Genomic DNA, 24,703 nt, shown 5'->3' with positions numbered 1-24,703 from the left:
TCATCAACTGGGATAGGTAATGCAAAATGCATAGTAAATCATCTTCTACAATAAATGCATCTTGATCATTTCAGAGCAAAGCTTCTTTCAGGCATAAAGCTAGTCCATTCCCATCACACTCAGATTTTCTTGGACAACAACACTATCTTTTGCTGCCTGGAGGTTGTAGAGGCACTGCCTTTCCACAAGGAATGTTTCCTTGAAATGCAGGTGTGTCAGATGTGTCAGATGACTGATACACTGGAAGCAGCAAATGGGAAGGATTTTTATCAAGTTACATAATGAGAAGATGGAAAAACAATGAAAAATCACCGAAGTTCTGTAAGCAAATGATGCACTCCTACTGATTTTCCTGTTTAGAATTTAAAAAATACGTTTAGGATTTGAGTGGGTTGAGGAGGTAATGACAGCCACTCTCCCTAGCTCCTTGTTCCTGTGACCCAACCTCAAAAGCTTGCTTATATAGGTCACTTGGAAGGTTTGTTTATGTATGGCTTTCTCTGAGAGATGGAGAGAGCAGTGCCAAGTGCTCAGTGTTAGGTTTCTCCCCTCTGTAAGATGTAGCTGTCAAACTGTGATCCTCTGAGCGTGGTTTGTCTTGTCATTTTTTAAATGAAATTACAAGTTTTTAACTGTGTGAGGATCACATTTGGAAAACAAGGGGTAATTTATTTTCCCTGTTCTATTTTTTCCTTAGATTCGTTACATTTCACAGACTCAAGGTTTGCCAGGAGAGCAGTTGTTAAGCATGGGAACGAAAACTGCAAGATTTTTCTGTAGAGAAACGGATGCACCATATTCCAGTTGGAGATTAAAGGTAAACAGTGTAATGTAGTAGAAAACAGCATATTATTTTGTGAGCAGAGAAACCAGAGAGGCCAAGATTCACTACGATACCTTATCTCCCTGGTGCATCTCCTGTGGTTTTTACCAGCTCCTGCTCTGTATCCCTTCCATTTTTTCTGTTCCCCAAGGTGCAGCTGCCAGGCTGTGCTGTGGCCAGTGTGTGGCTGCCAGGTGGGGAATTCAAATTAAGCCTTGTGTCTCCAAAGATACTAAATGAGTGGTTTGGTTTGTTTTGTTCTCTTTCTTGCTTGGTTACTGCTTTTCACTTCATGTAAGGAATTTGTCTCTGAGGCCCACACTACTCTGTCAACATTTGTCCAGAATTGGCTTCAGGATCAGAAGTTCCTAGGAGAAAAAAGAGATTAAGAAATAGCATGGCTGTGTACAGCTCATTTCTTTTAGCTCTCCTGCTAAAACAGTCTTTGTTGGCTGAAAGCCGCGATACAGTGAGTGCAGACGAAGTTGAAACAAATTGTACTTTTATGTTCTGCACACCTTGCTTCTCTCTAAGCAACATTATTGCACTCTGGCCATAAGCAGAGCTTCGCTTCCTCTGCAAATAATTTACTTTTTTTTTTTTAATGGTATTTCTTCATGGCCCAGCTTCCCAGGGTTTACAGAGGGCTCAGGAAGCAGTTGCAGTTGACATGGGATCTCTGCAGTAACAGTGCCGAGCTCCCAGCACAAGTTGCGTAAGTCCCCCAGCAAGTTGGTAAATCCCCGGCGGCGCTGGGTCGGGGCTGCGCTGGGTTATGTAAGATTTCTCCAGTTACACCAGCCTGCTTAATCCCATACTCTGCTTCCTCAAGCACTTGGTCTTTAGGTGACACTTTACATCTGGCTTCTCTGTGTCGGAGAGCCTGAGCGAGTTCTTGGTGCAAACAGCCCTCCCCAGTTTCAGGAGCTCTTTGTTACCTTGCAGAGGTTAATTAGGAATTTTGATATGGACTGTTGGTCATTACTTGCAGTTTTTGTCAAAGTTCATTTTGGAAACTTTTCTGTAACGTGTATGTTAAAAACTTTTTCCCTGAAGTCCCACCTTGCCTCGTGCAGCACCAGCCTACTGGTGCTGTCTGTGTTGAAGGAGGAAAATTGTAACAGGAAGTGATATACCAACTCAAAAATCATTCATTCTCTAGGATTTAATAATTTTTTTCATACTTAAGTATTTAAAATATTTACGCCAGCTCTTGTGTATGTGGAGGGATAAAAGTATAAAAATAAAAAAAACGAAAAGAGAAAACAAAGAAGTTGAAAGGATTCTGCCTGGTTTTGGTTTATTTCTTTTACAGTGATATGATGTTGCTGCTCTTTGGGGTTTAAGGTCTGAGTTTGAGAAAATTGGTAGAATACAAGTAATAGAAAAGCTGTGATGCACAAAAATATAAGCACACAAGGGAGTTTCATTAAACAGCTCTTTGCTAGGCTTCCAGCATTTCCTGCGTGATTCACAGACTGCCTGTTATAGTCCAGTACTGTGATTGGTCAGATGTAAAATATTGTAGTTTTTGTCTTTTGATTTAGAGAATGAAAGTAGCCAGTAAAGCAGTATACAAATATATAACTGAAATACTAATTATTTGGGGAAAAAAAAGTGGGTTTTAGGTCAATATATATGTAAAGTTACTTTGTAGTTATAGGTGACCTTTATTGACAGGTTCTAAATTCAGCTTTCCTTTTTTTTTTTTTTGAGACATTGGAAGAACACGAGGCAGAAACAGGTATGAAGTCTAAAGAGGCCAGAAAGTATATTTTCAACAGTTTGGATGATATAGTGCACGTGAGTATTAAAGCCTCCTTCCTCTGCAAAAGGAATGTGTGGGAATGAGTGGTGATTTTAAAACATTTTACTGGTTTTGAAAGAAATGCCTTTTAGAATATTACTTATTCTGTCTCAATCATATTCATTCTTCTCTACTGCTCTGAGGAAAACGTCTGGCTGTGTCAGCCCTTTGAGCTTTTCAGTAAAGGTCTTCCTTTTCTATTGCTTGTGGTAAACAGTGGTACTTGTCCTTGTGGTGGGGGAGCCCTTGAATTTTGTGTAAAACGTGTACTTTCTCTTCCACCTTATCTGCCACTGTGGCAAAGAATAAACAAAGAATGCATAGGGAACCTGCTCTGTTTATTGTATGATTTCCAGTATAATTCTGTTATCTTAACAATATAATTCTCAGTATAGTTTTTTAAATATGTAACTGTTTCCTCAATTTTCTTTAGCTTTATACCTCTCTAGTCAATAAGAAAAGGCAATTTTTTGTTGTCTTTCATATCCTGAAAAAAAGATCAAATCTTGTTGCAAGGTTGCCATTAATACATGCTTGAAATTGTTTTTTGAAAATCAGCTCTGTAGTTTAAAGATCTTTATTCCAAATCTTACTTCTTAAATTCCAAGTCCCAAACTGGAGTAAAGCCTTCAGTGGTTTTAACTGGGGCGGTTGCAAGGGGGGAGCAGTGTGCGTGCCTAAAAATGTCACCAGTTCCAAGCCAGCTGTTTTGGGATAAGACCAATCCACTGTCCCCCATGTGATAAAAATGCTGAATATTGGTATTTTATAGCAGAAAACAATACCAGCAAGAGTTAAACTAATACACATATCTTCCATCTGACTCTTTTGTTCGATGCCAGGTGAACATGGTGATGGATTTGGAAGGAAGTGACCTGTTGGCAGAGAAGGCAGATAGGAGGGAATTTGTCAGTCTGTTGAAGAAAATGTTGCTTATCGATGCTGATTTAAGAATCACTCCAGCTGAGACCCTGAACCATTCTTTTGTTACCATGAAGCACCTCCTCGATTTTCCTCATAGCAACCAGTATGTAACATAGAAATCTCTGTTGTTGCAATTCATTTGTATAATAGTGTTGTTTCTTCTGTCAGAGAGAAAAAAATCTTTCATCATTTTTGCAGTGTCTTAGAAAATTCTTTCAAGTGCTTGCAGTATTAGATACATCTACTGGGTCAAGGAAACTGGTTGAATAATTATGTTTTTCTCTGAAAGTAACAGAGCAATAGATTTCTAAGTTGGGTTTAGACATGATTGTTAAAATTCCAACACTGCAGAAACTTGGGCGTGATTTTTGGAAGCATGAGCAGTCCTAGTTCCTATCAGTCATTGAGGGCTAGAGCAGGCATTTCCTCTTGAGGTTAACATCTTGGATACTTCCTTTCATGTACTGATTAATGTGGAATATATTGCAAGTTTTCTTGCAGTCCTGGAGTTGAGTGTTTCACTGTGGATTTCCTGAAGTTGCAAGCATTTCACTGAAAGAGCAAGCTTTCCATCTGTTTGGTTTCCTATCTTTCCTCTTTGTACACAGCTGTTAAAAAATGGTGTTAGATGGAAGGAGACGGAAACAGCAGTATTTTTCTTGAATTTAAAATAGGCATCACAGAGGCTTGACGTGACCATAGTAACAGCAGTGCTTCTGTTTCTCTACCTGTGTGGATGATCCCATTCTGTGAAACTGGGAAATGTGGGCTTTGAATTACTTTTTTTTTGGCCTTGTTTTGGGGAATTGTTTTTTACCTGTACTGCTATGAAATGGTGATTAAAGCAACTTATTTTCTGGTTCTGATAGAGTGAAGTCCTGCTTTCATATCATGGATATTTGCAAATGCCGATCAAACCTGTATGACTTAAGCAATCGCAATAAAACATCACTTATGAGATCAGTTGCCTCAGGCAGTGCAGCCAACCTGACTGCAAGCTTTACCAAAATTGGTCCAGTGAGGAGTCAGGTAAAAACAATGGTGTGTGTTTCTCTTGGTTTTGTTTCATTTTGTTTGGTTTTAACTGTAAGTTCAGTTAATGCAGTTTTTCTAATGAATTTGTAATTGAAAAAATTATATCTGTTAAGTGGCAAAATCTTCTGTCTTTTACTCTCGTTTTTTCCTAATGTTTTTTTAAACAAATAATTTAGAATGTGTTTCAAATTAAGTTACGAGCTGGGATTGCCAGTGCTGTAGTCTGGTGCCCTCCAATGGCCAAATGTGATGGCTTCATGTGAAATGGATTTGAAATGTTAATTTTTCTAAGTTGTTTTAGTTGTTTACTGTATGAAGTGGTGGGGCAGGTGTGTGAGAGATGTAGATTCAGCATTATGATAACGTTGCCTGTGTTGAATCTCTTCCCATAGGCATTAACTGCATCTGCCCACTCAGTTTTGCACCAAGGGATACCACTGCAGGCAGGAACTGCTCAGTTTGGTTGCAGTGATGTTTTCCAACAAGCATTGATTATATGTCCTCCAGCTATTCAAGGTATATTTATCTGCAATTGTCACAGTTCCTAAAATATGAGTGTTACTGCCCGTCTGTTAGCAATATTTGAGTTTTCCATTATATCCACTTAGGGTTTATATTTAAAACAATTATGTAATTAAAAATCAGCATGTGAGTCAGTTGCAGATACATTGCACCTTCCTGAAAGAAACAGCAAATCAGCATCTGCAGAAGATTATTTGAGCAATCCAGAGGCCATCTTCATATACTACACGCACACATACAAATTTATATCTTGGATAAAATAGAGGAACAAAATGTGAAAGGTGAAGCAAGGAGGGTATTCTGAAATAAAATTTGAGAGGAAACAGGAAAGATGGAGGGAATATCAGTGTCTTATCCTAGAATAGTCATTTATGGAAATGGGAAGGTAGTTTATATTGTTTGCTTATTAACTTAGCTTGATTATAGTCTTCGTTCCAAAGATGGAATTTATTTGTCTTGGTTATGTTCAGCTTCATGTTGAGATCAGGTCTGAAAGTTATGGAGTTTATAGGAAGTAGCTTTTTTTAAGAATGACCTCAGTTCTCCCTCTGCGTTTTAAAGTTTCAGGAATCACACCAGATGCACTCTGAAAAGAAACAAACCAAGAACGTTCAGCCTAAATTTAAACCCCAGGAAATCTTAATCTCTATAGATAAAGACAGATACAGCACACTTTATCAGTGATGTTATTTGTGGCAGCTGCATCTACCCTGAGTTTCAGAAACTCAAGAAAGGTCTGACTATTCACCAGGCAGTGTCATATAAAGCTGCTTCACACAGATTTCCTTCTGAGCACTTAATTATTTAAATTGTATATGTTCTTTACACAATGCCATACTCCATAATTAAAAAACTCTATTGTTTTCATTAGTCCCAGATGAATAAAGTGATTTATAGAAAAGGAAACAGTACAGGCAGACACTTTATCTGTGATTTGTATACTGTATTCTTAATATGATGATAACTTTCCAAATATAAATTCTGCTACAGCTGAAGTGAAGAGGATATCTTGTTTTCATCATATAGGTGATGAGTTGCTGGCACAGATGAAAAGGGGATCTTAATGGTATCTGGCACTGCTTCAAAGTTTCCCAGCTTGGCTGCTCTGTGGAATATGTGAAGTGCTAAAACTCTCTACTTCTGTCAGAGCTAAGATGTTGCTCTTCTAGATGGCTGTGGGGAAAAATATCAGTCAAGTGCATTTCAAAATGAAAAGCTTTGAAGTGCATGGTTATAACTTAGTATTGTGTTATGACATGAGAGAATTACATCAGATGAAAACTTTCTTTCATCCTGTACTGTAAAGATTAAAAAAAGACCCAACCAAAACACTTACAAACTTTAGTGTAGTAATTCTTTAGTAGTTACCTGTGAACACCCATTGCTTAATCTTTGACTAAAGCACAAGGCATGAAGTGCAGTTAGAAAATGAGATCAGGGATATCTTTTCCTAGACAGTATTTTCTGCAAGCATGGCTATTCTGTTGCAATATCTGTTAAAAAAATTTCCACTTTCATTGTAGTTTTACATTATTGTGTAAAAAAAGGTTATTGTGATAAACATTGCAGCATTGCTATACGTGTGCTAGTTTCCTGTGACAATAATGAAATCTATACAGGGCATGAGATGCATCTTTTTTGTACTATGCTCTTGTGAGCAGTGCTATGGTTTGCATTATTTTGATGAAGAGAGGAATAGGATTATGGATTCTACTACAAATATTTGATGAGGTACACAGAAGATTTTACATTGTTTCCCACAAAAGAGATGGTGGCAAAGAGGGACATTACACATGTGGCATTGCCAGCTATAAAAGCTGAGAGGAATGGGTTTCAGCCTGCTGGAAATACAGAGCATGAGATGTGGAGGAGTCCATTCTGAGAAGCTTTGAAATTCAGTTCTGCTTACTTTTATCTGCTTCCTTTCAAATTCTTTTAATGAAGTTTGTGATAAAGAGTAAATGCTTAGCTCTGCAGAACTTTCTGCCAAAGAAATTCCTCTTTCTAGTAGTCTGTTTCCAACTAGTAGCTACTGGCAGTTCTTCTTGGAAATTGCAGCTCAAATATTTATTCAGATAAGTTATGGCACAAAAATCTTTTAGGTGTTAATTTGTTTGTCTTGAAAGTCTAAACTATGGAATTAGATCATAAACATATTTTAAAAAATGGTGAAATGTTTTAGGATTGTCTCCTATGTTTGCTGAGAAAATATATGCAAGACTGCTGTTTGCCTAAAGCTTGGGTATATGTTTTTTTTCCCTGACAGGAATTCCTACAAACCACAGCAAACCCACCAGTTTCTCCCTGAGGGTGGATAATGCAGTTCCACTGGTGACCCAAGCCCACGCAATTCAGCCACTACAGATTCGAGCAGGAATCCTTTCTCAGGTTGGCTTAATTTAAAGCAAAACTCTTACTTACTTAGTTAGTAAATGTTTTTAAAAGTAGAGTTCTGTTGCAGTCCCTCTTGTGGTCTGTGCTGAACTACAAGCAGCGAGTGTGACTTCAGTGATTTGCTTGTGCCATAAAACCGCCTGTGCTTCCCAGCAGACGTGGTCGAATCAGACGCAGCAGATCCTGGTTCCTGCATGGCAGCAGGTAGCACCAGTGGCAGCTCCAGCCACATCTCTGGCCTCTGATCCTGTGGCTGGCCCACAGAGGCTTGGAGACTGGGGGTGAGTCCACCTGCTTTTGTGCAACACCTCAGTGGCTGGGATTTAACAAGGACTACGGGTGCTGGTGCAAATGGCTTGCAATATAAACCTGCCTTTCCTTTTCCTCAGGAAGATGATTACCCAGGGCACCCACTACAGCTCAATGATACCACAGCCTCTTTTAACACATCAGATAACCTTGTCTGCCCCTCAGCCAATTAGTGTGGGCATTGCACACGTTGTCTGGCCTCAACCTGCAGCTACCAAGAGGAACAAACTGTGCCAGAACAGGTCGGTAGGATATTTCTAAGACAGAACATTGAGAGACAGTGTACCTGTCATTGCTGTTTTGTGGGCAAGGGAACAACCTGTAGAAGTGGCATCTTTGTTGGAGACAGTTGCTCTTAGACAGTCTTTTAGGAAAACGGGTCCTTTCTCCTTATGTTTTCAGTGTTATTTGGTTATAGACTAGATGGAAAAATACTTGCAATAGTAAAAGGTTTTAATTCTTTTTGATTAGTATGTGCCTGTCGTGGAGGAAGGTTGTCTTTACAGTCTTTGGAAAGGTGTGAGAATATATTCAGGTAGCTCTTACGAGATATTCCTAAGTTAACATGAGGGAGGATATATCTGGTTTAGACAACTGAAAATAGACTGTATAACAGGGTTGCAGTGTGCCTTGCAGTCATCTTTCCTTGGTAGCCAAAGATACTTCAGCTGCTGGCTGAAGAAAATACGCCCCATTGCTGTGCAAAGTAGTGGCAAAGGTGTGGGATGCTCCATAAGGGGGGAAGTATGGGTTATGCAGGCAGTGTCAGCAGTCCTTTATTAAGCAAGGGGTTCATCTGGAGGCTACCAGCCTTTGTTTTCAAGGAGAATCTTTGCATGAAATCTGGCTGGATTTTGTTTGTTTGTTTTTCACCCCAATGGGATTTTTATTACTTTTTTCCTTTATAAGAAAGTGTGATTTTCAGTGTACTGTATTCAGTGTTGTGGTCTTTGATATTACATACTTGGTAACTTTCTCATTAATGTCTGAAACCATCCATGCCAAGCATTTTTGCCTGTGTTTACTGTTCTGTGTTTTTCTAAATTGGTGGCTTAGCCTACATTGCCTGCTTTAGTTTTGTTGAAAACAGTACAGTTTCCAGATCCCTTGGCAGAGATTCACTAAATGCCAAATGATGTGTTTCCTTCACAGGAGCAACATGTTACAAAACACCAATATCCAAAATTCAGCCTTTATATCTCCAAAGATACTCAACCTGAAGGCTGTCAAGAGAATAAGTTGTATAGAAGCACAGGACAATCTAAACTCTGAAGGACAGGAGAGCAGCTGCTGTGAGGCCTCGGTCAGGCTGGCCCCTGACCCCTCTGTCCCCAGCACCCCACGCCAGGCCCTGTTCCTGGCCAGCTCCCCCAGCCCCGCCGTCAGCGTCATCACCATCAGCAGTGACACCGATGAGGACGATGTGGCACAGACACACTCACTGAGGGAGTGAGAATCTGCCTTTATTTTTGTTAAACTTTACTTTAATACAGCTGTCTTAGCACAGCTACTGCAGCTAATGAATCTGAGTTAAAAATGGACAAACAACGAGCTTCTAATCCAATTTCAGGAGCAAGTTAACTTTGTAGCACTCTGTTATTTGAAAGGGAATGACCCTGTCAGAAGTCTCCCTCATTAATCTGTGCGTTACGCCTTTTCAAACCATAGTTTTTTTAGTTTTTTCATAACAATGTCATACCATATCTATTGTTCAAGATCAATCTTCTTGCCATGTGTACTCAATGTGACCATTTTAGCAGTAGCATCCAGTAGATACTATTACATACATATGGGTAGAAAATACTTCTCTATAAGTGTGAAAAGGTGAACCTTCGGGTGCAAAAGCAGATGCTGGGTATTGTCCCCCAGTGGAGTTTTCTTTCACAGAGCCATCACAGAAGCATGCAAGGCTTAAAAGTTTAATGTTTGTTTGACTTCATCTTTACTTGTAATGATTCTGAACTGGAAGAACTTGTGTTTTAAATCTAAGCTTTGTCAAAGGTTTCAGGGCTCTCAACTGCTGTAGTAAAATATTTTAATCTACTTGTTTTAGTATTGATTCAGTAAAAAAATTATCCATTTAGTAGGTTTCCAGAAATGCTTGTTTAATCTAGAATTTTAGAAGAATACTGAAAAGATTTTAAGTCTGGTTTGGTTGTAAAAGAAGCAAGGAATTGGATATTAATTTACATTTAAGGGGCCTTTTCTAATATTGGACCCTTTTTGATTCCACAATTGCACTCATTTGAGTGGTGTTGAGATGGTGTGTTTGCTGACTGTGTTGCTGTGTGCAGGTGTAAAGGGAGCCTGGAGTGTGAAGCCTGCCAGAACACCCTGAACATCGACCGCGTGTGCTCCCTCAGCAGCCCCGACAGCACGCTCAGCACCAGCTCCTCCGAGCAGTCCAGTCCCTCTCCTTGCAAAAGATCCAACAGGTGAAAAGTCAGGCTCCTTTCAACAAAAAGAGAGATCTTAGTATACAGCAGACTCAGTTTGTACTAAAAAATGCACAAGTTTTGCTATGTTGCCATCTGGTGAGGGCAAATGATCTATTTAAAAATTAATTTACTGGCTTAAAGTTAGTTGCAGAGCACAGACTGCTCTGTTCTCATTCCTAGCAGACCTGTCTTGCTGCAGTGGAAGCTTTCAGAGTACTGAATGAATGGTGTTTACACAGAAAATATAAACACATTACTTGCAACTTCCTTTAGAATAAAAAGTCTTCTAGAGTTTCAAGATTAAATAGGCCAAAGTAGGATGTGACAGATTTGGTCACCACAAATTTTTTAATGGTTCTCCCATTGTGTATCTTGTAATCTTTAATGACATTGATGCCTTTTTTCTTCTACCAAAAGTAAGGCTCACTTAGGTGAACACTGTTCATGTGAACAGCTTTTAAATGTCTTTATCTTCACTGCCTCATGTCTAGCTTGAGCCTTCAGCAGTTTCATTGTGCAAAATTAATTCTAATTAAGGTCCTAATGAAAAAAGTTTTTTTAAAATACTTAAAGATTCTATCAGAGCATGTATTGATAAGGAGGTGAACTTCGAGTCTGTACAGGCAGTTTTACATGTTTTAAACTTTGGTCAGCCTGAATTAAGGATGCTTTTAATGGATAATTTGTGTATATAAATCTTTATATAAACACAATCCTCTTCCCTCAAGAAAAAAAAAGAATAAAAAAAAGACTTGTGCATGGACAGCTGTGACATCCATTTGGAATTCTGTAGAGCCTAACATCTGTGGTGAACAAACCTCTGCAGTGCTGGACACTGGATGCACTGAGGGAGGCAGTTGGTGGTTGTTCTCTGCACTGTCCAGGATTAATCCATCACACAGATTTTTTGGTGGATTAGTTTTCTGTTTGGTTACTGGACGTATCCAGCTCATTCTGCAGACACAACTGCTACATCCAGCAACAAGAGTGCAGTAATGCAGTACATGGAGAGATCTGTCATTTTTTAGTGTGACTTGATGTAGAAGATAAACCCGGACAAATTCGTGCCGTTTCTGTGACTTTGAAGATACTAAAATAAAAAGTTGCCAGAGTTAAATAGATGGACTAATCCAGGTGTATTTCCCTGGTCCTGTTTTTTAAGCTTTTGCCATATCTGACTGTAAAAGAAGAAGATAATGAGAAGCGTTTGAAGAATTTTCATTCAAATAATTAAATTTTAGTAAAGATTTAGATAGCAGGATGTGTCTTATACTGGAAGGCATCAGGTAGTCTTACTGCTTGGTAGTTAACATTGTCAGTCCTTTGATATTCTTTAATATCAAAACATTCAAAACTTCAGATAAGTTTTTATAAAGACCTGCTTGATTTTATGGTGTTTTCTTTGAATTACAAGGAACTGACCTGTAATTTAATTCCCCTTTGTAGTTCAACTTTTTGTCAATAGCAGAGGAATGTGTTGGGCTCTGGTTTCAGTAGCAATCTACTTATATTAAGTCATATAATTAGTAACTTGAATCACAAGTTAATAATATAGAAGTACAATTAATTGCTCAGTAGTTATCACATTATCACTACTTGTTACTTGAACACCTACTCAGAATTACCTGATTCTGTTGGCTAAATCCTCAGACTTTTGTGCTGGCCCTCATAGTATCAAAGTACTTTTCACAGAAAGTTAATTTTCATAAATGGTTTCATTTATATTGTCTTATTTTAAACAACATGCAGTAAGGACATGTTACATTAGCTGTAGAACCACTAAAGGACTTGACTGTGTGTTTAGGCATTAGTTAATTCACTGCTGTGTCTTATATGCTTGAAGTTAAGCATGTATTCCATCAGTTTTTGATATAAAGGAGTTATCTCCTTTCTCCGAGCCTTGCAATTTATGGGTGGGGTGAGTTTGAATACATGTGCTTGTCTTATTAAAGTGTATCATTTTTATCCACCTTTGAGTAATTTCACTTCCATAAATCTTATGTGTTAATTTAAGAAAATGTACCTCTGTCATGCAAATATCTTTGTTTCATTGCAATGCTTTTGTTTTTTGACAGTATGTCAGATGACGAGCAGGAGAGTGGATGTGATACAGTGGATGGTTCCCCAAGCTCAGACTCCTCAGGACATGACAGCCCCTTTGTGGAAAACGGCTTTGTAGACAATAACAATAAAAATAAGGAAGCAAGAGCCTCCGTTAACCCTGAAACCAAATCAACTGTTTGCACAGTAGTGGTACCACCCATGAGACTTGAAAACAGGTTACACCTTGAGGAACAGATGGTGAATACAGGTAAGTTAGTTCAGGTGTTTTTCTATGCCAGTAGGTAAGAATAGAAGTTTTAGTATTTATTCAATGTATTTATTTAATATATGTGTGAAGATTTTGACCTACTCATACAACTGCTAATCTGTAGTAACCACTTCTAAATAGTGCTATGGTTTGACTTTAATTAGTGTATTGTATTATTATTTCTCCCTGTATGCTTAAGCAAATGAAATCTTGCCTAACTTTTGTCAGAAGAGAATAATGACAATAAGAGCATAACATTGTTTATTTCTGTCTTGGAAGATGCTATGTGCCAGCCACTGAAAAAGGGTCGGTCTGTCCTGGGAAGAATAAACCAGTCTTCTGTTGTAGGAAATCGTCAGCAAAAACTGACATCAGCATTCCATCAGCAACATGGAAACTTCAGTCAGGTATGTGCAATTGCATCTAACAAACTCCAAAGGTGGAGTTGGAGAAGTTGAGTTCCAAACTGAATGCTCGCAGTTTCGGCTGCTGTCAGTGGTAGCTGGAGGTTTTCAGCAGCTTGATTAAAGAAGTGTTCAAATCTTGAAAAATGGATTTCAACTTACTGGGCAAGTCATAAGTATCTTTCTTTTTGGGTCATTTTCTTAAAACAGCTGACTCTATTTTAAAAAATAATAGAAAAGCCACACCGGGAAAATTGTCAGTGCTTGCACAATATCAAAGCACGAGACAGAAAGGAAAATACGTTAGCATTTATTTTTCCTACATCCAAATGCTGAAATACTCATAGTGTGCAGTTAAAATCTGCAGCTGTATCTCAGTGTTGTTTTGTCAGTAGTGTGCATGAAAATCTTTTGGGTACCCAGAGATGAGATAGAGCTTAGCAAACCCAACTATTTCTTACCTTTGTTGCCAGGTAATGAAGCTGGATGGAAGATGGGGTTGTGATTGTGGTTCCATCCAGTGTTAGAAGATACCCAAAGCTAATTTAAAAGTTACTTTTATCATTGCCCAACAACACAGTAAATGTGTCTACTGTGGCTGAGAACTGAAGTTGACACATGACATCAAGTTTAAGCCCCTTTTCATTAGTTAACTTGGAGCTGTAGCTGCATTGAGCTTTCAGTTAGATAGCTGGAGGTACATTAATGTGAGAGCAGTACCTGTTTGTGTAAGTCTTGCAGAGAGACTGTGAATATTGTAAGTTAAATGCTAAATGAAAGCATGCTATGTGTAGATAAGAGGATTTAGCAATAATGACTTGAATAGTTTAGATTGAAAGAAACATTTGGGTGGGTGACACAGTCTCCCCTTCTGCATGATTATGCAAAAGGATTGGTTTAATTAATTCTAAGCAAACCTTAATATGATCAGCATGTATTAATTTTTAATCTCTTCAATGTCTGCAGCTCCTCAGCCTCTTGGCAGAAAGTGTAGAACATTATTTTCATTACAAAAATTGATGCTGATCCTTCCTTCTTTGGTAGATGCCCTATGTAGTTTGAACTCTGCATCATTTAATGGGAGTAATTGATTTTTAGTCTTTTCTCTTTGTGACTGTTAATGATTGCCACATCCTCCTGTGATCATAGCCCTAGACTTCTGTTTGCCTAGTTGTCTCAGATGTTTTCAATCCGTTTATTATTTTTTCTGCTCTCCTCTAAAATTTCTCTCCTATTTGTCCTCTTTGTGCCTCATTATGGTGCCCAAACTGAATGCAGCACTTCCAATTGATGCCAAGCCAGTGCTGAGTAGAGTGGAATAAGCACCTTGCTCATGTGATACATGGTATTTCTGTTAAAACAGCCCAGCATGGCATTTTATCCTTTTTCTTTTTTTTTTACTTTGCAAGAGCATTAAAATAACTTGTGTTCCGTTTTCCATCTCTTATTGTCTGTGCTGCTACCTAAATAGCTAATATATCTTTTTTGTTCCGTTGAAGCATTTAATAATTCCTGTCTCTATATTTCTCCCAATTTTAAGTTGACTAGTTTTAGTGCATTACTCCATTTTTCCCACTCTCTTGGTGCTCGGGATGACTAAGCCCTGCCCGTTTCTGTGTGTGTGGCCAGGTTCAGCACTTCGGCTCGGGGCCGCAGGAGTGGAACGGGAACTACGCTCCGCGGAGGCAGCAGGCTTTCCTCCCGGCCACGGTGGCTGGCCCCGCGTTCTCCCTGCCCCAGGGCAGCCCCAGCCACGGCCCGGTGCACGCGCACCTCTCGGGGAGCTCCCACCTGGGCGGGCAGCCCGCCATCCTCCCGTACGCGGCGTCGGCGCCGCTCAGCACCGCCGCGCCCGTCGCCCACCTCCTCGCCTCGCCCTGTACCTCAAGACCTTTGTTACAGCACCCGACCTACAACCTGACTCACCCCAGTGGGATCGTGCACCAAGTTCCAGTCGGCATTAACCCCCGCCTCCTGCCTTCCCCCACCATCCACCAGACTCAGTACAAACCCATTTTCCCGCCCCATTCGTACATCGCGGCGTCGCCTGCTGCTTACACGGGATTTCCACTGAGTCCGACAAAACTCAGCCAGTACCCATTCATGTGAGGACTCAGACACAGTATATTGAGGAAGCTCGATGATACAGAAGTTTGGTTTGAGAAGAAACATGGTATTTATTAAATATTAGCCATGGCACAACAGGAAAATTATTTTTTTGAATCATGTAGACTTGGGTGCAATTTAAACAACTCTGAGCTTTAAAAAAACTCACTTTTAATGTGTTTTGCACATTTGGTATAACTTGTCTTTGGTCATGTTATCTTCTTATATAGTAACTTTAGACAGGTGACTTATGGGAGCAGAAATCTGGTTTTGCTCCTGCTATTTTTTATAAAATTGCCTTCTAACTAGTGCAAGACACGTCTACATTTGGGAAGCCATTCAGTGTACAGAACTAGAGCAACAGATGCACATGTGTCAGCAGTACAGTGTAGAAGTAACTTGTTTGTATTGCGTATCTTGGTGTTTAAATGTTGAGTCACTTACCTAAGAGTTGAGCTGTTGTTCTTCACATTGCATGTGTCTTTTGCATGGGCAAAGAAAAGGCCTAAACATTGCTCTTAAATGTTGTTGTCCTAATAATCTCAGCTGCATTGTAAACTGTTCCCACACATAGTGCCTTAAATATTTGAGGTTGTTAATGTTATTACTTATATATAAATGTTGAGGACTGCAGCACTTAAAAGTTCAGATCTGCTGATTTTTTGATAGCGTAATGCTCATTTTGGGTTTTGTGTGGTATGATTTTAGTATTGGGTGTATTTTCCTTATTGAGAAGGCAGCACATTTTGCCATAGCTGAATTTTGCTGTCTTTTTTTTCCCCCCAGAATGATCTAGCTTCAAGACAGGACTTTAGTAGTGCTTAAGGAAAGTTGATTCAGTAGCTATTGAGTAGTGACACACAAGACAGTATTTCATACTGGTAAATGGAACTGCAATACAACCTAAGTAGTTTATTTTAAAAGTGTTTGTCTAATTGGATATAATAAAATGTTTAGAGGTGAAGTAGGCATGACTGACTAGCTAATGAAAGGAGAAGCCAAGTGCTCATTGATCCATGATGGGGTTTCATCTTAGCTTGAGCAAACCATGCAGTATTTAATAACTAGTAGCAGAATATTTACTATTGAAGCTTGAAAAAGATGTGAGTTCTTTGTGTGCAATCTTTCATTTATGCATGGGAGAGATTTTAGTCTTTTTACATGATAGTATTTGTTTTCGCCTGTTGTGGGTGTTTGCGTATTTAATACATTCCGTCAGGGACGTAAATTACATGCTTTTTGCATTAATTTTTTTTTTCCCTTAGGAAGCGTGTCTTTTTGTTTTTTGTTTTGTTCAAATGAAGTTGCTTTTGCAGCACCAAAGACTTAATCATCCATTTCCTATAAAAGGTAGCTACTTTTTCATAGACCTCAAGTATACTGTAGTGTAGAGATGGGATTTACGGAAGGTGTTAAGCTGAGGCTGTGTTTTAGCTTATGGGCAAGTAATAAATTGTATCATTTATCTTGAATGTATCATAGATAAGCTGCTATATAATGATTGCCACTTCAGATAGCTGTGAAATTAGGTGATAACTAGTTCTTTCTTAGCCTTCTAATTTCTGTACAAGTCTAATTACATGAAATAGAAGCTGGGTTTTGGGTTTGGTTTTTTTTTTTTTAGATTTCTATTTTGTTTTCATGTTTGAAGTGTCGTAACTACTATACTGTAAATGATGGAAGATGATTGCATATGTTTTTTTGGGGTGTGTTATTTGCATCAGTATTTTATCTCCATTAACTTTGAGCTCATCACTGCATATAAGTGGATGTATTAATGTAACTTAATTTTTTTATGTTTTCATATTGGCATTGTGTAGACACTTAAGAAGCTGCATCTTGCAGGCTTGACTTAACTTTTTTTAAAACAAAATCTGGAATACAATCCTTGCAATGTTGACTGGAATAAGAGTGCAAAGCATTTGAGTTTAACTCTGTCAATAAGCTAATAACTGGTAATCTTTTTCTTTACTCCACTAACACAAGCAGTGTTTTATTTAATGAATGTCTGAATGAAATAAATGTGCCTACATTTGATTTATTTTTTAAGTAATAACTAGAATACAACAGTATTAGATCATAAAAAAAAAGAAAATACCAGCAGTACATTTTTAATCATACTGAAAATTAAGAAACCTAACTTTTCCCAAAAGTTTCAATGTTTTTAGTAATCAACTCTATGCATTTTGTACGAGTGTGTGTGTATATAAAGTATACATTAGCAACTGGGAGTATCCTGATGAATTTGAAATCTTACCAACACATGTAAAGCCTAAACATAGGGAGTCAAATTGGATGTCCACTTTTACCACTTCAAACTTGTGCTGTGTGGTCCAGCAGGCAGTTTTCTGTTCACTCCCTCATGTTGGGAAGCGCCCTTTTTTTTGGTGCTCACTCCATTGCAGGCAATGGACACACCAGGAACCACCAATGCAAGCGGAGCACATCGATTTTGTATCGTGGTAACAACAACAACAAAAAAATACTGCATTTTTTTTTTCCTGGGGCCACGGGGATCATCATGTGTCTGATGTATTTTCTGTACTTTCTTTTTACTGTGCTTAAGGTTTGGAGCTGATGTGCTTGTTAAATTGACACGGTTCTCTGTATATCACCACAGTATCCTGCTGCATGCAGGAAAAGGTTGCTGTAAATGCGCCCCAAATTAGATCTGCTGCTCTTTCTATGTATTGTAATCTTAGAAATGTCTGCATTTCAAAGAATGAAATATTTGGGATCCTGCCACAGCTTAAATTCAATACACCAGGTGACCTTCCCCCCTCCTCCTGCAATATACTCTGAGAGAACGGACTCTTGTCACTGCAAGTGTCTGGGGCCCATCTGCAGAAATAAAAGCTTTCAGGGCGAGGGCCTTTTCTGTGAAAAAAGTCATCCTCTGAGAAGCATTTTTACATGATACCGTTTTAATGCCTTTTTTAAATAAAACACTGCATGACTACAGAATTGCATATCTACATATTACTTTAATTTGCAAGGTTTTATATGAATTTCTTGTGTTCGGTTTTTAACTTCAGGGTGTTTTATTGGTCAAATATGCTACTGTATTAACTCTTTTTTTTTTTTTTTTTTTTTTGGTTTTAATTTTTAGATCTTCTGTTTTTACTGCTAATTAACGTGGTTTGTGTTAAGTAAAAGTTAAATCACACTGCAAGCTGTAGGAAGACTTGTTCTAGGAACACCCAGTGATAGAGACTTGATTAATGAGGTTGAACTGTTACTGTTTAACAATTTGTAGACTTGTGGCTTTTTTTTGCTTTGGATTTCTCTGCTACACTAGTTCGCCATGTAGCAATTGCACTGTGCAATATTACAATATGAGGACTGGGAAAATTTTTTATGGATGTAATGTCTCTTACAGTTTGCGATAGTATTTCTTTCTAGTTCTCAGTGATTTAAATGTGACCAAGCCTTCTGTACTTTGTCACAAAAAGCGGGTTTTCCAGGTGACTATTTTGGTGAGTGTCAAAATAAGAATTTATGGTGTATTACTGTCAAGATTCACTTTGAATTAAAATATATATTGCAGCAGACGACTTCTGGTGGCTTTTGTTTTTTGCTGTGTTACATGAAGGCAAAGATTATGAAAATTGAGAGGGCTCTAAAATTTTGATGTAATCATTTGACTATGCCTCTTTCTGAAATTTAAAATTGTATTAGCTTTCAAGGCTTGCTTCAGAGGGTCTTGAGGGGCTGTCTTTAGTGCAGCCACACCTTGAAGGTTCTTTGTTCTGGATGTCCCAGTTTTACAACTGTAGAGGAAGGTTATCTGGCCCAAGTACCAGCAGACACCTCGCTGCTGCTGAGGTTTGTGCCAAGCCGGTGGCAACTGCTGCCCAGTCAGCAGGAAGGTGCTCCTGCTGCCACAGATGGCCCCACATGGTCAGTGGCTCCAGATGGCCAGCTGATATGGACCAGACATCCATGGAAGGCACATTTGGCAGTGCTGTTTTCAGCCAAATGTGCTCACTCTGCCATGGGGTTGCAGTGCTTGCTGAAATCTGGTGGTTTGGAAGCTGCATGAAGGGGTGGTTGGGCGCACACGTGTGCTTGTGGGGGGGGATGGTTTCTGTGCCTACCATTGCATTTAAGGGCAGTCAGAAATGAAATGTAAAAGACTGAAATGACAGTGCAGTATGTTTTTGATACCAAAATATTTCAGAATTGTCAGAAAGCTTTAATTTGCTAAATACAAGGTGCTGCTGATGCCGATCTGTCACAGCACTCACTCTTCAGTGCAAGTTGGTCACTGTCTGCAAAGCTTTTCCTGCAGCTCTGTGCCTCAGGTGATGTGTAAACACCTCTGTCCGAATTCTGTGGACACCTGTTGCTTTGAAAGCTGCTTCCTTTCCCTTCTTTACAGTTAGCCTCGTGTATTGTCGACTTTGAAACGCATGTAGGTATCTAAATCCCACTTTTCCCATGGCAAGTAGGACCACTGGCATGGTGTATTTCACACTCTCATTTCTGACAACATCTAACAAGGAAAAGCAGCCTGAGACTTTCAGAGGGAATACTCTGCCTGTGAAGTCCTTTCTGTTCTTGCTTTCTACTAGTAATGATGTCCAACTGTCCCCTTATGTTTTTTCCCATCCTGTGGAAGGAGTGGACCAGGACAGGCAATTATGTATAAGTCATCTTCCTCTTTAACTGTCTTTAGGATGACTAACACTGGTTTAAAATTTGGTACTTTCCCTGTCACTAAATGCAAAGGACAGGTTTGTACTGCAGTTAAGATGGCAGATTCATTCAAGGAAGAGTTTCCAGAGTCAATGGGGTTGTCACGTGCCACAGATCTGCAGTGGGACAAAGGGGTTCAGGGTGATGCTGTGTTTTCTCAATGAATTAGCCTTGGTTTTCAGCTGCTGAGATGATCAGTCTCTGGGAGGCAACGGAGAAGCTATTGTTTGGTACAAGTCACAGAGCAGTCCTTGTGATCATGGTGGAGTCACATCCATCACTGCAGCTCATGGATGCTGTGAGTTCAGCTCCTGTAATGGACCGAGGCAGCATGAGTGGAAGTTTGGGAGGGTTGTGAATAGTGCTGCTCCCCACTAGAGAGCTGTAGCTTCCTTATAGGCCTGTAATGTTCAGCAGGTGGTGTCTGGAGCAGTGCCGAGCTCTGGGAACACCAGAGGAAGGCTGTAGCCCCTCCTGCCTCTTCCCACACTGTGACTGAAATGGCTGACGTGACGTCCTGCTGTGCAGGAAGGCTTTTTAACTCGTGGATAAGGTTTGACGGTGATTAATGTTAATTATATCTTCCTGCCTTTCACCTGGAGGAAGGAAGTTGCATTTTCCCTCTCAGGAGGGGTGGGTTTGTGCTCTAAGCAGCTTCAGATAGTTCTACCTGCCCTTGTCCTGGGGAACAGCACTGAGTATTCTTTGTTAGAACGATAAAGCTTTATGCTGAGGGACTGAAATACACATTTGAATGGATTCTTCTCCTCAGACCCTGAAATAGCAGGTTAGGAGCATCTACACTCTTTTGGCAGAGGTGCCTGGAGGCTGGACTCCATTCTGTCATTGTATTTGGGGAGTGAGATGTTTATCACAATGAAAAATCCCAACTGTTCTCTTGCAAAGAGAGGCCCTGGCCTGCCACCAGCTTCATGGAGAAGTCACTGCCTGGCCACAGGCACTTTTCATCCTTGGATGAGATCCTCATCTTATGGGTTCCCTCATAAAAAGAAGCAAGACTCTGAATGTTTGCAGTAGGTCTGCTGCAAGCAAGGCGATTTTGGATCTGGAAAAAAACCCCAACTAAACAGGATTAGAAAAGTTAAGTTTAGGAAGTAGCTAACTGCAGTTAAAACCCCAGTGACTTTTCATTAGCTGTAAAAGATCCATTCGTCGTTCTGGAAAATACACATTTTTAAAATCCTTTGAAATAACAACTCAATCTGCTACTTGTGTTTTATATATAATACATACACAAACACATTGTGTAATGGAAAATTAAGAGAAAACTATGCTTAATGCTTAAGAGCTAGACTGAGAAAAAGTGCTGCCAAAAATAGCTTTTTGATGGCTCTATTGCAAAGCCGAGTTATGACAAAACCTAAAAAAAATATGAAAATGATAATATGAGGTTTGTGCAGGGCTCACTGAAGGTGCCAGCAGAGGGCCCCGCACTAAACGTGCTGTCCCTGGATTAAGCCGAGGGATGAGCAAGCTCCATTTCACTATAATAATCATAAACTGCCATCTTTGCTCTGGATAATCGCTCGCAGTCATCAAGGGGAAGCTAATTTTGCACGGAACGAATTGGTGATTTGGGGGAAAAGTAAAACGGCAGAAATGGGACAGCATAATTGTGTTGGTGACACTGGGAGTGTGCTGAACCAGTCAGATAAATATGTAATTATGGGTTGTCACGGCTGTGGAGATGCTGCGAGTGGCTGGGTACCAGGGTGTCAAGCTGTGGCTGGCCCATGCTGAGGTTGCTCCACCTCAAACCTGACTACTAAGAATTTCTCAGCAACACAACTTCCAGCAGAGCAGAATTGCTGGGTGTCTGGGGCAGCTTTCCTTCATGCAAGCAATGCTGCAGCCTTTCAGGATCAGCTCTCGGGGTCCTGGAGCGTGTTGTACCCCAAACCCACCTTTGCATTGCTCCTCCTCCCATCATCACTGCCTGTTGCCCACAGGTATGATCTGGGAATGAGAAGAATTCATGGAAGCAATTCCAGGAAAGAGGTGATATCAGAATAAAGAATTCACGCTGCCTCTGCTGCAAATAGGACTTGGAGAAAACACTAAATGAACTGCCCTAGTGTTGGCTGTGACTGTGACTGAGGCAGCAGCTGGGGCTCACCCCTCTGCTGTCCATAACAGATTTCATGGGCTTCGTGTTAATCTCCCGGTGTACCTTAAAGCAAAACAGAGAGGAACCTCTGTCTTGGCGCTTGCCTTTGAGTCTGGAGGTCTGAGCCCTACCCAGCCGGGGAGGGAGTGATGGAGTGAGCACAGGAGAGGGGCGACCAGAGAAGACCTCTCCTGTGTTTGCACAGTGGGTGGCTGAGGACGTACCTGCCAGTTTGGTCACCTGCTGCGGTACACTCGAGCTCCTTTATTCCCAGAGCTGCTTCTGCACTTGCAGAAATGCTGCCAGTGGTGATCGGCGCTGTGGCAGGGCTTGGGCTGCTCTGCCGAGAGGAGGCGCTGGCTGGTGCCTGGGATAACGAGGGACATCTTTGGAGATGTCCTGGCCCGGCGACTCCCAGGTCGGGGACATCAGCTGGCAGTGAACGGTTCCCACAGTGAGCGGAGAGGGACTTTTAGCCTCGCCAGGTCGCAGCACCGCTGCGAGAGGGTGCACCTCCGTGTGCACGCAAAGGCAGTGCCGGGCACAATTGCTTCAAACAATGAGGGAGGTGACAGATGCCCGAGAGCCGCTGTCGCGCTGCACCTGCCCCGGCGGGCACGGCGGGCGGGGGCCGAGCCCCGCCGCCCCCGCAGCCGCTCCCCGCTCCTGCCACGGCCCCGGCGGAGCGCGAGGGGCGGCGGAGGGGTCCCCGCGGCCCCGGCAGCGCCGCCCCCGCTCCCGCCTCCCCGCGCTCTGAGGGCGGGGAGCGGGGCCGGGACTGGCGGCGCCGGGAGCCCTTTGTGGGTGAAGCTCCGTTCCGCGGCGCTCGCCGCGCCGGAGCCCGAGGGGCCGCGCCGCCGCTGAGGAGCCCCGGCCCCGCGCCCCGCGGTGCGGGCAGAGCCGCGGGCGGCATGCGGGGCCCCCGCTCCGCCCCCTCCGCCGCCGCCTGCCTGCGGAGCCGCCGCTCTGGAGCCCGGCCGGCGATGGGCAGCGCTGCCCGCTGAGCGAGGCGCGGGGATGTGGCGGCGGGCGGCGGGCGGGCGGAGCGGGGCGCGCCCCGAGGCAGCGCCCGGCCCCGCGCCCCCGCGCAGCGCCCGGCCCGCGGGCGGCGGAGCGGGCCCGGCCGCGGCCGTCCTGCTGCTCGCGGTCATCGTCGCCGTCCTGCCGAGCGCCCGGGCCGAGCCGGGTAAGCAGCAGCGCGGGCGGGGGGCGCGGGCGGAGCGCGGGGCCGTCACCGCCCTGCCCGCGGGGCTCCGCGGGGCGCTCGGGCTGCCCTGCGCGGAGCAGCCTCACCTGCTGCAGTGGCACCGGCTCCCCGCCTGCCCGAGCCGCGCTCCCGGAGGGACGCTCCGAAAACGCGAAGCGTGCCCGGTGCCCGGCACCGCCGGGAGCGGGGAGCAGCCAGGCGCTTCTCTTTGTCTGCCGCATCCTTTTTTACTGCTCGCGGAACAGAGGCTCCTGTGTGGACTGGGGATGCTCGGGTTTGCTGCCTCGCCCCGAGACAAGCAGCGCTGCCATCACCCCTGGGCTCCCTGGCTGGCGCACAAATAACAGCTTTTCCTATGGGACGGGATAGTCGGATTAGGTCTTGTTTCTTACAGAGAAAGGGACGGGCAGAGGCTTTTGTTAAACCAGAGGATCAGTTCTAGTGATTCTGTGTGTGTGTGGTGGGGAGGAGGGGAAGATAAGGAGGGGTTAGGAGAGGGCAAGCTCTGCTGAGATCTGAGCGCTACATCTCAAATGCAGCTGGAAGCTCCGACAATTTCTGGGTTAGATTTTTCCTGTTTGTCTCGACTTTTTGAGTCGGGCAGTGTCCTGTGCTCTCCAGACTTCTTACAGCAGTGGATATACTCGGTGACCTCAATGCAGAAATGGTTACTGTTGCTGGCAGTTATTGTATGTGCCAGTTAGAGATGCCAAATATAATTCTGAGGCTATGCTAAAAGAGGCTAAAATTGATATAGGGCCAGATTATTCCTGGATGATTCATGGATTTAAGAAAGGAGTAGGGACCTGAGTCCATGTTTCGAAGCTGTTAACACATATTTTCAATAAATGTATACAATTGATGTCAGTTTTACAGCCATAACATAATAAGATTTCTCATTTGCAGGTTGCAGGTTGGTGGAATATAATGCCTCTTACTGCATTACGTGTGCTGAGCATGTAAATACCACAGTCTGATTTACCTCTATAGCACAAATTGACCCATGATCAGAGGAATGGCTAATTTTTTACCTTATCTTGTCAAGTTGGTCTGGATTTCACAAGAACTCTTGCACCACACCTAAGTTATGAAATGTGTGCCTTCACTTGGGGGTAGCCAGGCTCTCAGAGCTCATTTGCTAAAGCTGAGGTATTCCTGACAATGCAACAAGACACCTCATCATGCTCCAGGATGAGATTCAAGAGTAGAATGAAAAGTGTTAATATTCTGTTTCTTCCTTTGTGATCTGCATGTCTGTGTGGCACAGCCATGGTCTCATTTGTAAGTGAAGAAATCCAATAGAGTTAAAAAACGTATTTGAACGTGTCTCATAGCCAACAGCTTGGAAAAGAGAAAAAGAGGTGAGAAGCCACAACAGTGCCAAGCCAAAGTACGTAATCACAGCCCACAGTGGAAAATAGTGTCATTGATAGACTTTGCCTGGGAATTTTAGATTATTGGGTAGTTACATTAAGATACTAAACATAATTTGTTGTACTTGATAGCTTTGAGCTTTACTGCTGAAATTGCAAATAAAACTTTACTACTCCTGTGCAGTACTGATCACTAGATATGATTGCTGAGGTGCATAAATTGG

The 24,703-nt window shown here is 41.8% G+C and overlaps 1 protein-coding gene across 6 annotated transcripts in view; it reads left to right on the top strand.

Moving 5' to 3' along the window:
- The window catches only part of HIPK3 (homeodomain interacting protein kinase 3), a 68,273-nt gene extending 49,646 nt beyond the window's left edge, over positions 1 to 18,627 (top strand). For 3 of the 6 annotated variants that reach the window (XM_032111149.1, XM_032111150.1, XM_032111154.1), the window contains exons 4-16: positions 698 to 817; positions 2,540 to 2,626; positions 3,473 to 3,657; positions 4,424 to 4,595; positions 4,982 to 5,105; positions 7,378 to 7,499; positions 7,659 to 7,786; positions 7,895 to 8,056; positions 8,967 to 9,263; positions 10,109 to 10,249; positions 12,328 to 12,563; positions 12,843 to 12,970; positions 14,597 to 18,627. In XM_032111149.1, the coding sequence (XP_031967040.1) occupies positions 698 to 817; positions 2,540 to 2,626; positions 3,473 to 3,657; positions 4,424 to 4,595; positions 4,982 to 5,105; positions 7,378 to 7,499; positions 7,659 to 7,786; positions 7,895 to 8,056; positions 8,967 to 9,263; positions 10,109 to 10,249; positions 12,328 to 12,563; positions 12,843 to 12,970; positions 14,597 to 15,076 (2,382 nt within the window). In that variant the 3' untranslated portion in view covers positions 15,077 to 18,627. The remainder of the gene's footprint in view (positions 1 to 697; positions 818 to 2,539; positions 2,627 to 3,472; positions 3,658 to 4,423; positions 4,596 to 4,981; positions 5,106 to 7,377; positions 7,500 to 7,658; positions 7,787 to 7,894; positions 8,057 to 8,966; positions 9,264 to 10,108; positions 10,250 to 12,327; positions 12,564 to 12,842; positions 12,971 to 14,596) is intronic. The other 3 variants (XM_032111153.1, XM_032111152.1, XM_032111151.1) reach the window with 3 other exon arrangements.
- The last annotated feature ends 6,076 nt before the right edge of the window (positions 18,628 to 24,703 follow it).

Source organism: Corvus moneduloides, chromosome 6 (genome assembly GCF_009650955.1).
Source record: "Corvus moneduloides isolate bCorMon1 chromosome 6, bCorMon1.pri, whole genome shotgun sequence".
Lineage (NCBI taxonomy): Eukaryota > Metazoa > Chordata > Aves > Passeriformes > Corvidae > Corvus > Corvus moneduloides.
This window is presented reverse-complemented; position numbering and strand designations above follow the sequence as displayed.